The following is a 16,791-nucleotide window of genomic DNA, read 5'->3' as shown; positions in this document are numbered from 1 at the left end:
TCCTTAACAAATAACTTAAAATCAGATTTTTTTTCCCTTGAACTGGGTAAAAAGTTCATCCACTGCAGCCAGATTTTTTCACTTTCCAGTTCCAGTGTAATTTGATTTATTTCAGGAAAAAAACAGAAATGGCAAAATACTGAAGCAAGGAAGAGCAAAACAGATTACTCCACAAGTACAGCTGGTTTGGAAACAGGTAAAATGAGGGAGAAGTGATGGTAGCAGTGGCAGCAATAAAATATATCTTTTAAGATGTACATGTAATAGCTCTTAGGTCATCTTGACAGGATGCAGCCTCCCTTGATAAAAATACTGACATGTAGTTGTAATAGTGGTTGAATTAGTAGTAGTACTAGTGCCAGTAATACTACACTACCAGAAGTAGTATACTGTATATCGTTTGATATGTGTATGTGTTTGATGTTGGCTCATACCGACAGGATGCGGTCTCCCTTGTGCAGCTCCCCACACAGATCAGCTGGACCTCCAGCCAGGATGAAGGAGATGAAGATTCCCTCTCCGTCCTCCCCTCCAACAATGTTGAACCCAAGACCTGTCGAGCCCCGCTGGAGCACCACCCGCCTGGGCTCTCTGCAACACACACACACACACACACATGCACAGAAGAAATTAGATCCAAGAACAGTCAACCACCACTATTTCTTGTCTTAGGTCTGTGAATGTAACAAGCCAGAATTCACACTGTTTGCAGCTCCTGCCCTCTGCATTTCCCTTCGCCAGGCTGAAATCTGGCTGGAAGACGAGGAAAAACGACAGCCAATTAAACTAAGAAGTATTGGCTGAGACTGGAGTTAAATAGCAGAGATATGGATCAGGAAACAGGAGAAGAGGAGCGGAAGACAAGACGTGCTGGGCAACTTCTCTCATCCTCCTATTTCATTACTCTCTGCTGTGTTCCTCGATGTTTAGCAACCATGTCTGTTAATTCCTGGGGAGGAAACTGCTTGGATTAACTTTCATTTTGTTAATGCAGAAAAATGCAAAGTAGAGACCTAACATTATTGAAACTCTGTTGAACTGTGACTGGTATATGCCATGATGCATTCTGCAGACAAAAGGATCATTCACCATAACGTCCAGCAGGTGTCACTAGTGCACTGTGTCTGTTTTGGTGGGCCACTGCAAGATAAAAACTGTTGCTCGGGTTTTTTTTATTCCCAGCAGCTTCAAATATGAAATAAAAAATATCTATACTTAAATATCACAAAACAAAACAAAATAAAATATAATAAAATAATATTAAATAACAGCAGTTTTAGCACTCGGCCCTACCAAGTCAAAGAAATGGTCTTGTGATCAGATGATGACTAGTTTGAAATTTAAGACTAAGTGGGAAAGTATGAGTGGGGAAGTAAATGACTAAGTGCTATAAACAAGGAGGCATGTTAAGTCAAAACCATCCCTTAAAAATAAAGGGAAATAAGCAAATAGGATATTAAAAAAAAAAAAAAAAAAATCAAAAAGTCAGAGAAAGGAAACAGGATCAGATATTCAACCAAAATGATTTGCAACTACTGCTGCTATGAAGGAACAGTCGGGGAAACACTGGTGTACTGTCTACTCAGAGTCACATGATCTTAAGGTATTACTGTGCTATGGTTTGTTTGGCTGTTAAAGTGGGGTACCATCACTAACAGGGAGAGCTTTGTGTGATGGAGGAATATTGAAGGTTCACATCATAGAACAACTGTAAGACTGAACACAAGGGCAGCTGCTCAGAAGTGAGGGGAAAACGATTTGTGCAATTCCCTCTAAAGCCATGTGAAAAGAAAACACTTGCAAGAAATTCAAAGGTTCAAAATTCCCTTCAGTGGTTTGAGAAAAAACTAAGACAGGCAGTGTATCAGCTGATTATGGAGGGACAAACCATACTAATATTATAAGTCACCTGCTCTCTGAACAGGTGAGGTAGATTGAGACTACAACTCCAAAACATGCTGCATGCCTTATCTGATCTCATACTATTGTGTCTAAATGCCACAGCAGCTACACTGTAGGTGTCTGTGGCTCCTGCGTAGTGCTCAGAGGCTGCTGCCCCACCTTACATGCGATTCTCCAGAAATATAACTGTGTGTATAGAGACATAAGACCACAAGGTCTGTGATTGGTCCACTGGGCCAGTTAGTGTTGCTTCTGTCTTATGTGAGTCGATTTCCAATGAGTGAAGACAACATGATGCCGTTTATCATCTTCAACCACCTGGAACTTTGGAGGATTGCAAATATAAACTCAGCCTCCCATTCCAGACTATTAGTAGGTTAGAGGTTTCAGTCCACCTGACCTGTATATCCTCTGACTGAGAAAACTCAACATCATCAAGTGTAGGGCTTTACACTGTGAGGCTGCACCATGCTTAAAAACTATTCCTTTCTAGCTTTTAGGACTGTCCCTTTCCACTTGTGCAGCTACTTGCAATTATGATAATACACAAATGCTATTCTGCTTTTTGTGCTTCCAGTAAAATGCTCCAAGAGTGTCAGCTAAATGCCTGAAATGTGAATTAGTGTTTCCTCTAAAGATTTGTTTGTTGGAAAACCTCCAAAAAAACATTTAGATTGCGTGACACTAAAAGTCTTTGCTTCTCTACAAAGGGTGTCTGAACACTATGACTACTCAGTGAACAGAAGTATGTATAAATATCAGTATTCATAGGATTTGGAGAGAGGTAAATAACTGTTAGTGGCTCATCAGGCAATTTTTAGATAAAATCTACACATAAACACCCTCTACAGCTGCGCAAGGACAAGCTTCCAAATATTGTAAACATCGACTGTCTGCATTTCCTCAATAATTAAAAATTGTCCTTAAGCCTGTTTTGTCTCCTTCATAACCAAAATGGATTTAACAGGTAAATTCAATAAGGGACCATAGCTTTCAACTGGATTCATTTGCTCAGTCTGTTTTATGGACAGAACAGATGTTGTGAATGTTGTGCACACTCAGAGTAAATTTACTGAAACCCATAATCCCTCTTTTGCATGACAAACTACCCAGAGAGAGAAAGAGAAGTGTGTGAGAGGGGGAGGGAGTGAGGGACAGCAGGAAAGGCACAGAGATGAGACAGACTGAGAGAAAGACAGAGAGAGAGAGGAGAGAGAGAGAGAGAGAGAGAGAGATACTGAGAGGCAAGAAATACAGAGTCAGAAGACAGAGACAGAAAGACATCAACATGACCATTCTGCAGTCAATCTGAGGCTTAGCAGATTTATCATAATCAAAGCACGCTGATTGGCCCATGGGGTTATGACGGAATGAGTCATATTTTGGTAACCACGGTGACGGCAGCTGAGTGACGAGGGTTGTGATAGGCTGTAATCCTTCCATTAAACTGGATTAAAGACAGTACAGCAGCACTGAGAGAGGCTATATGTATGAATGTGTGTGTGTGTGTGTGTGTGTGTGTGTGTGTGACCTCAGCCTACATTCCCAGACAACACTCTTGCAACCATCTGCCTCTTACTGCCAAACTCACGCACACAAACAGAGAAAGGCAGAGGTCACTGAGTTTATTGTATACTGGGTTTTCTAAGACTTTGTTTCCCGACCTGAGGCTCCTGCTTCTCCACTTAAAAGATTTCAGAGCAGGTCATGATGTCAGAAGCCATGAAGAAGAAATTACTTGACTTCTGACCCAATGATGAGTGAAACTTTAGCATTCAGGTATTTCTTGCAAATTAGACAAGATATTTGATAACATTTCCTCAATACTGTAAACAGTGTATATGCTAGCTACGCAATAAATCGTGATGAAAATGTATTTGCCACATTACAAAATTACATAAACTTGGAAGGAATGGTTTTGTTGCATTGTGCATCTGTTCAGACGTGGCTCTGGGCATGTTTTGTCTGTGCTGTCCCGTAATAAAGTGTGAGTGTGTGTGTGTGTGTGTGTGTGTGTGTGTGAGAGAGAGAGAGGTTTTACCTGGTGACATCGTCGTCTCCTATCATAGCCCTGGGCAGTGGTGAGTATCTGGGTGTGGTCAAGGGGGCGGGGCTTACAGACTGGCTGCCACCCATGTAAGAGGGGCTTATATGGTTGTCCTGGTGGGGGGAGTAGGCTGAAAGAAATCACACACATGCAGGTGCACTTTTTATAACACTGTGATACATAAAATATTGTAATTTAACATATTTACAAAGGCCCAGTCTGTGCTTGAACTATGGCTCCCCCTTCATCCCGTGACTGGATCTGCTGACACTCTGCTGTTATTTTGCACTGCTAAACAACTCAATTCAGAACACATACAATGTGAGATTTGTAATGCTGATGTATTAGGTGCAGTTTGGTGGTGTCTGATATTTGAAAGGTGGTGTATTATATGTGTTTGGCAACTTGGCGAGAAGAGAGACTTGGAAAGGTGATGCATTAGTTGCAGTTTGGTAATGTGTTTGAGTTGAGAGGTGAAGTATTAAGTGTATTCTGGCAATGCGCTGATTTGGAGAGGTAACAGGAGGCTGTGTTCCAGTGGGCCAAATTATCCCCGGTCTGATCATCAGATGGTTATGTAACAAATTTAACACCGTCTGGGTGATCATCCCCGTGTATATTTTTAACATGGATTTTGAACATCTTTAATCAACTTATGGTAAAAGTGGGTGTGAAAACACTAGAACTTGCAAGGATGTTTAATGGGAACATATGAAAAAATGAAATGATCGGCTTTTTTTTGTTTATGTGGCCACATTTTAAGCTGTCTCCCTTCTCTGTCAACTATTCAGCACAAGCAGAGTTCACAATACTAATCATTCTTTCATTCATTGTGTGCAGGTGCAGTAAATACATTTTATGGCTCTATGCCATATGGACAAATGGAGACTAAACCATTGTGGAATCCAGCCTTGATGGCAAAAACTGGCCTGGTATAACCCCCTTAACTGATGATGATTAATGCCATCATGACAGCACTTCACAGAAGGGGAGAAAACAAGCAAGAATTCTATTACGACTTTTCGAATCATTACCATCACAATTACTTGCAATTTTCTGGCGCAGAGGATGCTTTAGAGTTTTGTTCAGCTTACCTAAACAGAACTGCTTTACTTCCACATCAAATCCTTCCCTCTGCATCCGTACTGACAACATCACAGTATGTCCTGTGAACCTCTGTGTGATCAGAAGTGTAGTTACACTACTTCCTATCTCTCAAACTGAAAACTCATCTCTTTGAGAAACACTTAACATTAAATATGTGCACATAAAGTATTATTGCCTGGCTCTTGTTCTTTCTCAACAACAAATGAATTATACAGGAAAAGTCCTGACACACAGGAAAAGGTGTTTTTCATATTTGTTGTTTAGGTGATGCTGTTTTGATCCCTGCATTCCTATTGTTGGCCTCTAATCTTGGTGACCTGGGAATTCAAGCTTATTCTGCTGTTGCACTCATAGTAAGTCACTTACTTACTCATAGATAATAAGAGTCACAGCTAAAAGCCGACAATGTGATGGAAAATGAAAGCTTTGTTTTTACCCGCCCTGAGCAAAACTTTACAATTAGACAACAGCCTGCTCTTAAAATATTTCATCGTTCGTCCTCTTGGGTGCAGTGATGGCTGCACATTGAAGCAAACACTGTTTCTCTGCAATTTGTTTTTCATGTTGTGAAGAATACAGCGCAAGCAAATGCAATCTGGAAGATATGGGGAGGCACAAACTGATGTTATGTAATGAGGCAAAAGCAAAATCATACCAGACCAGTGTTTCCCATAAAAAATAAATCACATTACTATTGTATCACGGCTCGAGTACTGCAAGCCTTCTGGTGTCTTGTTTCAGACCGGCCAGCTTTCAGAGATACCAAGCTTTGGGCTGTTCCATGAGTGAACACATCTCAGCATTACAGGATACTTGGTGATAGAGTGGTCAATAAAAAGTGTAAACCATGTGTAAACCATGACTGTGACTGTGTCCATTATACAGCACACAACCACAAACAAAAACAATTATTTGTTCAGAAAAAATTATACATTATTTCATTTTTTTTCCTTTAAAAGCCCTTTCTGTCCTCCCTACCAAATAACTTACATGATTTTGATGCCACATGCTATAATATATACTATAAAATTAGGTCCTAAAGATTTACATGAGCCTACAAACATAAATAAACTCTATCCTTGCAAAACAAAAATGTGAGTGTAGTGAGTTTTGTTGGGTTTACCCTTCTCCACTACACCTGTGCTTAGAGATGGTGACATTACATGGAAGAAGTTGTGTGTAGGACGTGTGTGTCTGTGCATGTGTGGTTGTGTGTGGGAGGGCGTTCTCACAGTTGGTGACGTCAGGCGGGGGGAAGTTATCATTGATAAAGAGGGAGGTGTGTTTGGCCACACGCAGGTAAACAACATCGGGAGTTGACTTCAGAGCAGACACCGCTTCCTCATGAGTCACTTCCTCCAAACAGGCGCTGTTCACCTGGAGACACAACAGACATACTGTCTACCATACACGTATCCACACAAGCATAAACACCTGTGCTACAAATATACAACAACATGTAAACTTGCACATTTACATACTGATAAAGTACACACATGTATACACATAGTAGCACTCATTCTCAAATACATGTCAGCGAGCTCTCAAAATAAAAACCAATACATGGCAGCAAATTTTGAAATACATCCCTGAGACATTTGTCATCCTTGGAGACAGGCATGTCATTATTTGACATTTACTTAAATTACAGCTAAAATGTGTAAAATACTAAGACTTGTGTACTTTCATTTCTTTATTTATTTGGTCATTTATGAATTTATTTAATTGTTCTTTAGACAGGCAAGTCAATTGAGAAGAGGTTCTCATTTGCAATAAGGGCCTGGCCAAGAGGCCAAACACAGCAGAAATAATTGAACACCATCATTCAATCATTCAATCACAAAAGCAGTCAATTAATTTAAGAAAGAAAACATCTTCAGTCCCCCCCAAAAATCAGACAAACCTAAATTAAAGAGTGGGGTGATGGAGGTTCAGCAGATCCAAAGGAATTATGGATTGAATTTGTGCATCATAAGGCCAACGATAGCAATTAATATTTCTTTACTGTGGCACACTTAAAAAGATTTTTTTTTTTTCACTTAATTTGAAAGTGGTAATCCTTAAGTCTCCACCTTTGGTGCTAGGCACTCACGGCGGTGGTGTTTCTGCACTGCACTTCCCAGAGAGCACCTGTCAATCAAACAGTGTGGGTGCTCTTTCTTTGTCTTTTACACCGGGTCAAAATGGAAAAGCAAAGTAAAAGGTTATTTTGAAAGTCTGCAAAAAGCTGTAAAAACCTCAACTATTTATGAAGCCTTGAATACCTAACTTTTTTTTTTTTTTTTTTTATGTAATCCCCCAACCTACTTTTGTTTTTATATTCTTTTTTATATATGTTTTGATGTTTTGATACCCATTTGCTACTGTATTAATGCATTAACTCTTCATATAATTATAAATAAACATATTTTTAAAAAGATTATGTCAACAGCACTGAACTGTTTCAGTATATTATTGTCTGTTGCTGGACTTTGGGTTAATGGAGAGGAGGTCTAATTATGTTCTCCTTGGATCAGTCTGGGTGAGCTGAATGAGTGCCTGCTGCTGTATTACTGTCACCACGCTGCACATCACCTTTAATAGGCCGGGAGGCAGAGCGGGACAAGGAGCCATCTGATACATCACACCCTGTGGCTCGCTCCAAATACTTGCTCACTGTCCTATTCTGATACACCTCATTTATTCGTAGCATTTATCATACCCACTAGGTAATATGTAAGAATTTAATAAGGGCTATAATGGATACGACAATCATTGTTTCTGCTCACTTTTCAATTTAAAGTTTAAACAAGGAGGACTCATAAATTTTGGGCACTGTTAAAAGGAAAACTTGGCATTTCGAAGGGAGATTTATTTCATATTCGGTGATACTAAAGAACATTCACAACATTTTTAAATTAATTAAGAGAGATTCATTACATGCTTGATGCTATTAAAGCTGTTAAAAGATAATCGTTACATGTGAACTCATCATATAAGGCACAACAGAACATAAAATATACTTAATTTTAGATTTTTCCTAGATTACATCATGAATTGTGCCCTCATGTGCACAGCTGAACCTACTTATCCCTAAGTGTTAATCTCATTGATGTGCAGAGATCTCTAATTGGCACTTTAATCTCTTTCATTGTCTATATTTATGATCAATCAGACCATGATAAAATGTTAGTGAAATGGTCTATGGTGTGGTATTTAACCAGAAAACAATGGCAGCCCACCAAAGAGCGCGGATTTCCTGAGTTCATAAAAGAGTAGGGGGAGTGAAAAGACAAAAAAAGGAAAGAAAGTATGCAATGGAGTTTCTTACAGCCATAAGTTTGTCCCCTATCTGTAGCCGTCCATCTTTGTGCGCAGCCCCTCCCTCGATGATCTTGGTCACATAGATGCTGTTGTCGCCTGGGACATGTTGGTTTCCAACTCCACCTGCTATACTGAACCCTAAACCTGAGAAAGAGACAGTGCCAATAAAAGAAAGGGATTATATTTTTGACTTACCTTCTCACATTTATGTTTTCTACATTTATCCTGCCACAACCACCACTGCATTTGTATCCTATTATTTTTCCTCAGGGAGATCAGTTGAATCTTATTTCATGTTACTTTCTCATCTCTATATTTCATGTCCGTGTTTCTTTGTGTTTTGCTTATATTGCTTGTGTATTTCCTCACCTTTGGGCCCTTTGACCAGTTTGATGTCTATGACTCTCTCGGTGAGGCTCCTCCTGCGTCGTATGTACAGCCTGACCAGACCTCCCGCCTCCTTCAGTGCCTCCACGGCCCCACTGTGGGTCACCTCCCTGACGTCCGCCTCGTTCACCCGCACTATACAGTCATTCACCCTGGAGAGCACGGGCACGAATAGAGAAGGAGCACAACCTGAGATGGCTGCCCCAAACCCCGATGGGACCCGACTGTTTCTGTCAGGTCATGTCAAGTTCGGACGGCACAAAATTATTTGCTAAAGACTAAAAACTTTTCTATCCATCATGATCTACCTATTCTAATCTGGTGGTGTCAGGCACTACACAGACTATAGTTAATGAGAAGCCTTAAGATTCATTTTTACTATATAAATGTTGGTTTTTATCGAGGCTCTGTCTGGTTGTACTCATGTTGGGACAGAATGTTCTCAGTCGTGGTTGAGTTGAATTCAACATACCGGTGCTAATTCATTCTCTAAGTAGGGACAAGTCCTGAAAAAATAAAAAAAATACCTGGCATTTACAGATATCTAATTTTTTTGTGTGTGTGCATGTGTGTGTGCGTGTGTGTGTACCTGAGTCGTCCATCTTGGGCTGCGGCTCCTCCAGGTATAATCTTGGTGATGAAGATGGAGGGGTCTTCTCCAATATGAGGGTTATCAGTCCCCCCGGCAATACTGAACCCCAGGCCTGAGTTACCCTACACACACACACACACACACACACAGTATTTTAGAGCTATGATAACCAAGCATTAATAACAAAGTCACTGTGAATGTTGAGGCAACAGTGTAAGACTGGGACAAAATGTTAAGCAGAACTGATTTGATGAGTGTTCCCAAATATCAGTCTGGCCAGAAATCAAATATCTTCACTACAGCAACATATCATCAACACCCCCGTCCTGACCAAAGTTGTAGCAAAATATTTTTTTAACCCTTTATAGGGCAAGTGACTATTTTTCCCCTATAAAGGGTTAACCCTTTATAGGGCAAGTGACTATTTTTGGTAATTTCAGAAATTTTACATATCAGGCCCATCCCCTGTCTCAGTTAGTTCAATAATCATTTGGTCTTCACCCAGCCAATCAGCAAAGATCACTCTACATTCCAGGTCACATGATTGTGGCATTTGACCAATCTCAATGGCTTTGATTTTCTATTACAAAATGAAAATTTTAGAAAAATTTTATAGAAGTAATAAAGTCCTGTCATGTTCTCTAATAACAGTCTAGGGTTGTTGTTTTTTTTTTTTTTTTTTTTTTTAATTTCAAAGTATATCAATGAGTGCCCTATAAAGGGTTAAGTTAACAAAAGCAAAAATTAATTCTTCTGAAAGTCTAATTGTTAATTCATTCTGAGACGTTCATTCATTTAAAATAAAAATGTGTTGGACAACAGCTGAGCTTTTGTTTATGGCAAATAACGTCAAAGTGAAATCCTCTGAACCCAGTGCAGATAGACAATTAAGTTTGAACCCTTTGTACAATTACTTGATGAGCGTGGAGTGTTTTTGGCAGTGCAAACTCTGTCAGCTCATTGAGGCCGATCTTAGTGGTCTCTTGTCTCTCTCTCCGCTCCCTCCATTTTCTAACTCTGCTCATATTTCACTCAATCCCACCCGAGGTCTGTCTCCACTGACCCTCTTTTTTTTCTCTTCTATTCCTCGCCTATCGTTTCCTGATTCTCTTCCTCCTTCTCTCATTATTTTCCCCTTTCTCTCACCCTGAGGCTCTCTCTCTCTCTCTCTCTCTCTCCCTCTTTCTCTCTCTCAATGTTTCTATCTCTTTTTCTCTCTATCTCTATCTGTCGCTGTATTCTCTGGTGACCTGGTTCTGTCTGCTTGACTGGCTCTGCTTTAAAGACACCATGGACTCACACACACACACACATACACACACACACACACACACACACACACACACACACACACACACACACACACACACACACACACACACACACATTATACTAGCTTTATAAACAGTGAGAAAGCATGGGAGAGTGAGAGGAAGAGATATGTTCGTTAGGCTTCTATTGTGTTGGTTGTTATGTTTGTTAGAATTTGCTGGTGCAAACTTTATGAGGTTATATATTGCATGTTATCTGGTAATAAAGAAGATTTGGAGAGGTGATGTATTAGGTGTAATACCGTAATGGGTGAGGCAGGAGAGGTGATGCGCTAGATTTTGGTAACAGAAGCCCTAATCCAATGGACCAAATTATCCTAGTCTTATTATCCGCCTCTTATGTAAGCAACTTAACTCTGGGTGACGCCATCATCATGACGTGTATTTATCACTGAAAATCATCCTTAAGTCATTATTTTAGTATTTTAATAGAAAATCAGTTTACTTTGTTTAAAAGATCTTATCAAATTCAATCACTGCTTAAAACATCCTGACAGAATTTTGAAAGGACTAGACACCATTTATTTTGCAGTGTGCAGTATGTGAAAACAATCAAAAAGCTAAGATGATAACTTCACTACATCATAATCAAATCATATTGTTAAAATATTTGAGTGTCTCATGTCAGTCTTTTGATGTCGGACTATTGTTTTGTTTAACTGGTTAATGTTAATATCAGTTATGGTTGCGTAAAATTACGGCAAGCTTTTGTTTTAATATGCTGTTTCTCTTGTTTCCTGATGGCTTCTCAGTCCAGACGTGGAGACAGTTTGGGAATTCTGATGTTGGAGAAAAAGTTGTCCTACATAATCCAGACCTGTGCATTATCTGTGGATTATAGCAACAACAGTAGCTTATTAAAGTTTAAAAACAACCCTGAAAAAAAAAAAAAAAAAGAGATCAACAGCGATCTCAACCTGTCGTAATTCTTCAAAGTGGAGCATTTGCGGTATTCTAGCTCTTTCCCAGCACAGTTATTTTTCAAGTGCTACTGCATCTTTGTCTAAACTCTTTGTTCTTACTGTCCTGATTTAAAATAGACGGGATGAACTGTAGCATGTTCCCAAAACCACTGACAGCTACTGACATTTTTACTGTGATTATGAAGGAAGAGAGGCTATTTTAATGAAGGTGCTGATAATGAGTGTATGTGCCTGGCTTCGTGAAGTATGTGGAGAGAGCATATACATTGTTGAAGGTGTAAGTGTGTTTTTACCCGCTCCAGTGTGATCTCCTCATATTCATAGTCTGCTTCTGTACCATTGACCTGGCAGAGAGACAGAGAGAAAAAACAAGGGAGAGAAATGCGCAGACAAAGTTAAAACCAAGCTTTATTCAGGTTACCTAAATGAAAACAGAAAAAACAAACGGTAATTTGCAAGGATCAAAAACGGAACTGAAAATAAAATTATATTCCATCGTTCCAGAGCAGAAATGTTAATACAAAAATGAGGAAATTCAGTATAAGCGCACTGTAAAGTTGTTTTGTTTCCTTCTGTCTAATGTGAATAATAAATATTGCTCTAATGTATTCATGTTGACATAAATAAATATAATAAATACAAATATAAATAAAATGAGAATAAATATAAAGAATGTAATATTTATTTTTAACCCAGGCCACCACATTTTAGGCCTATGTGAGTTTTATTCCTGTCAGTAGCTTCCATAAAAATTAGCTTTAATCTCACTGCATTCATGACTGTAAAAAAGATTATTAACTGTCTTTTTATGTTTTAATTTTGCTTTAGCCAGTTAAGGAACACATGAGCCGTTCAAGTCCCAGTTCAAGTGAAACAACATTTACACTTTCAACAGAGAGTATAAATTCTGTGTTTTGGTCTCTGTGTAGTATCAGCTTCCCAAATCCATGTTTTGTGAATCACAGATTTAATGAATTTATCACTGTTTCTCTGTAACAATTACATATTACATTGTACTGGATTTTTTTTTTTTCAGTAAAGACTTTTTTTCACACATCCATCAGCCTCCCAGAGTAGCTCAATTTTTATTATTCCTTGCCAATATGAATACACAAGAATAGACTGCTAATGCACCCATCAGACAATACTGCACATTAACTCTAATAGTAATCTAACTCCAATAATATATCCAGCTGACATCAGGATTGCACCTAACATTTAAATAATGAATTTAATCATGTGATAATGTATGAATGACGCATTAGTCAGAAAGATTAAAAGCATTATGCATGCTTTAATGACGGTGTCCCTCTGATGTCACATTTAATAAGATCCCTGCTGGAATGCCTCTGAGCCAATCATACTGCTCAGCCAGGACGGTGTGTAGTATAAAATATGATCACAATGTCTACATTCTCTAACTGAATGCACAGCACACGGTATTAAATCTGATCTGAATAGAGCATTATTGTTATGTTTTCCACTGGGCTTACACAGGGGGATGAGTGTCTTCTTTCTGCTTAGTGCACATCCCCCATGCTATAGCTACTGTAGGCACACACACACACACTCATACACACATAAAAACATCAGTCGAGTGGCATCCCGATAGCCCATGTAATCCCATTGGCTGTAATCTGTGTCTCTACACAATCAGATTAGTTTAGATTTTGTATTTCTGCCCTTTCAAACAGAAGATAGAATCTGCCATAAGCTACCATGCATATCAGCTATTCACAACCATGCACTTTTTTGGACATTAAGAGTGGCTTTTAAGCACTGGATTGGGAACCAGTTGTAAAAATTTACCCTGAATTATTGTGGAGAAATTGGGCAGAAATGTTGTCAAAGCTTATCTACAGTTGGTACCTGTAATTATGCTGATGTGCAGGGCAATGTCACTGCCACAATCAGGGATTGAATTCCCTGTGTAGCTCAACAGCTAGTGCAAGGCACTAATGCCACTGAGCATCCCCTAAACTATAGGATTTCCTCTTTCTGTTATTTAATGATTGTTAGAGAATAATCAATATAGTGTCCTTTCTACATGGGTTTGTGCATTTCTGGTTTTGCATTCAAATTACACATGAATCCGTACAAAACAGCAGAACAGCATTTCACAGTGTCTCCCCTACATCAATTGATTATTGGTTTTCACAACAGTTCATACAGCACTGAAAGTGTACTGCATTCAACTCTATTTGTTGCGTGTCACTGGGTTTTGCACCAATCGCTCGCTGGAAGGGAACACCAATCATATCGGTGAAAACTGTTTGGTGGAGTATTCAGTGAAATCTGCCGGAGAAATCTCTCTCTCTCTCCCTGTGTGGTATTCCAGGCAGTGCACCAGGGATTCCACAGTAATTACATAATAAACTTATCTAACAATTACATACACTGACTCCCTCCAGCAGCTGACTACCAGTAAAATATCTCTGCATTCATCTAATTTTGGACCGAGCTTTCTGTCAAAAAAACAGCTACTAATATTATTGTAGATACTTAAAGTCACATTGCTACAGCTGTTTCTACAAAGTAAACACTAGCTTACTGGCACAGCTACAACTATTCACAGGAAAGAAGCAACTGTTAACATACTATTTTGTAAAATACTGTTTTACTAAAATTATTTACAAGGTACTATGACTATTTCTACTATATTATTATTATTATTATTATTATTATAGTTATTGTAGTTATTATTATTATTATTAGTAGTAGTAGTAGTCTTGTTGTTGTTGTTTTTCATGGAGAAGACATTATTAGCATTGCTATGAATATGTACAGCTAACAATATGCACAGTATACAAATGCTAGAATTGTCTGTTGTAGATATTTACAGGCAACAGGCTGGCATGCATATAGAGTGTTAGTTACTAACATTTCTATATTAACAGGCAGAGATGCAGAGATAGCTGTTAATATTTGGAATAGATGCCAAGCAAACATCTTCATCATCTTATTAATTATATAATATAAGAATGGCTATAAATTATGGATGGGGGAAAAAATCGGTTCAGTTATAAACTTTTTTGTTGGGGGATTTCTCTGTACTGCCATGCTAACCCTGAATAGATCATTTGTCATTATTTTAGACATATTCAAGATGAAAAACACATCGCCGCTTGGGACACAACAGATGATGGTGTGATGTGATAAAACAAGGTCTACTTCCAGGTCTCTGATGAAGCATCATGGGAATTAAGCATTTCATCATACTGAAAGAGAAGACACAGCACCTGGCTGACAGCAGACATTCACGCTGCACTTCCATACTTTAAATCAAAAGTCTGGAAGTATCCCCGCTATAAACAGTGTCATGAATTCCTCCTCACATGGATCTAAACCTTTATCCCTGCTCTACTGGAGGCTTTATGAAGGTGTCAGCCCTAATCATCTACTTAAGGTAGCACCTCTTGTGTTCTCTGACACTGCAGCCTACCTTACTCTCTGCTCTAGTTGCTTGAGAACAATTTCTGCATCCCTTATGGTATGCGTCAAAGGAAATCTAACATAGCCGTGGCCAGTTCCAGACACCCTTGGCCAGCACTTCTGCACACACACTTTGATACGCAATTAAATTTATGGTTTCTGGTAAATGTATGATTTGGCATCCACTGCCTCTTGTCAGGAAACTGTACTAAAAAAAGCCTCTGAAAGACTGGAAACTGCATTAGTATGTGTGTGTGTGTGTGTGTGTTTGTGTGTAAATTTGGTGGCACTGAGTGTAAATGTGAAGCTGTACTCACATATGGGGGGGTGTCGATGCTGTCGGTATTGACGACCACTGGAGGGGGGTTGGCCTGCAGGAAAGAAGAGCAGACAGTTAATAAAAGTCATGATGAAAACAAACCCATTTCAACAACTGTTACTGTCGATGGATGCTGTAAAACATTATGCACACACACACAAATTCCCTAAATAATGTCAAAATGCAGCGTGGGAAAGATAAACCAATAAACCAAATATAACGCAACTCCCATTGATTGTACATCACACCATTTTGGATTTATACATATATCTGACAATTTGTTGTGTCATTAACAAACAGACTCATTATAACATGCACATACACACACACACACACACCCAGCTGTGATAATGACTTACTCGTCTCATGTTTTGATACAGCATGTTGACTACATCTGCTACAGATTACCACCATGGAGCGACTACATACACAACATGACATACTGCACTGCCCTGATAATGGACGGTACTAATACTGTGTTGCACTGCAACTGTCTGTAATGTAGTAAATTGTGTTCTAATAAACTAATACTGTAACATATCAGACTATATTGAACTATTTGTTACTTCAATATGACATACTACATTGCAATGCCCATCGACTATATTGTAATATTCAGGATAGCATTGCACTGCTGTATTGAAGTATATTGTACTCCACTACTCTACATTGAACCAAAGTCTTTCCTGTGCTGTTCAGTACCATGATATTGTACTATACTGTCCTGTAATACACTACTGTATGTCCACTGGATTCCCTGTCAGTGGACGTCAACATCCAAACTGCCTCATTCTGAAGTCATCACATCAACAGACAATTCAGGAATAAACAAAATCACCTCTCCTCCTCTCCTCTGTCTACCACAAGTGTCTCCTCCCTCCACCTCCTTCCCGTCCTTTCCCCAGCTGTTCTCCTGTGTGCCCAAGCTCCTCTATCTCCCTGGCCTCCTTCTGGAGCCCTCCACCTCACCTCCGCTGGGCCAGATCACCACTAAAGGAGCTAGAGCTAGTGCAGCGAGAGCTGATCTGCAGTATTTCTTTTCCTTTTCCTCTTCTTCCAGCTAAATGCTCGTTTCCTACCCAGGCCCGAAAGCACAGCAAAGGTCAAATCTGTCGCTAGTTAGCCAGGATGTCTCAAGCTAGCCCGCCCACAGCCCCAAGGAAACACGTTCTCTTCATATCAAGCGAGCCAACCACAAGGGGAGCCCCAGAACCCATCCCTGCTATACCTCTCCTGTCATGCCTCCTCCCCTCCACTCCTCTTTTCCCTATCTCCTCTAACTCTCTGCCCAGACTTGGATTTAGTGCTCGTCACTCCACCGTCTGCAGCTCCAGTCCTCTCCCATGAGCCATCCGTGAGCTAACAGCTTGACGGTTTTAGGTCCAACGCTCCAGTCCTGCTCAGCAGCTAAAAAAAACTGACCAACCAACCAAACAAGCAAACAAACA

The 16,791-nt window shown here is 39.5% G+C and overlaps 1 protein-coding gene across 4 annotated transcripts in view; it reads right to left on the bottom strand.

Annotated features, from left to right (window-relative positions):
* LOC115357821 (discs large homolog 1-like protein) overlaps positions 1 to 16,791 on the bottom strand; it is a 127,179-nt gene that overhangs the window by 37,839 nt on the left and 72,549 nt on the right. For 3 of the 4 annotated variants that reach the window (XM_030049533.1, XM_030049535.1, XM_030049536.1), the window contains 8 exons: positions 15,342 to 15,395; positions 11,886 to 11,936; positions 9,336 to 9,460; positions 8,729 to 8,898; positions 8,367 to 8,503; positions 6,289 to 6,433; positions 3,944 to 4,079; positions 435 to 591 (listed from right to left, as the gene is read on the bottom strand). In XM_030049533.1, the coding sequence (XP_029905393.1) occupies positions 435 to 591; positions 3,944 to 4,079; positions 6,289 to 6,433; positions 8,367 to 8,503; positions 8,729 to 8,898; positions 9,336 to 9,460; positions 11,886 to 11,936; positions 15,342 to 15,395 (975 nt within the window). Of the gene's footprint in view, positions 1 to 434; positions 592 to 3,943; positions 4,080 to 6,288; positions 6,434 to 8,366; positions 8,504 to 8,728; positions 8,899 to 9,335; positions 9,461 to 11,885; positions 11,937 to 15,341; positions 15,396 to 15,702; positions 16,132 to 16,791 lie in introns of those variants that run through there. The other variant, XM_030049537.1, reaches the window with a different exon arrangement.

The sequence above is a fragment of the Myripristis murdjan genome, chromosome 4 (genome assembly GCF_902150065.1).
Source record: "Myripristis murdjan chromosome 4, fMyrMur1.1, whole genome shotgun sequence".
Classification (NCBI taxonomy): domain Eukaryota; kingdom Metazoa; phylum Chordata; class Actinopteri; order Holocentriformes; family Holocentridae; genus Myripristis; species Myripristis murdjan.
This window is presented reverse-complemented; position numbering and strand designations above follow the sequence as displayed.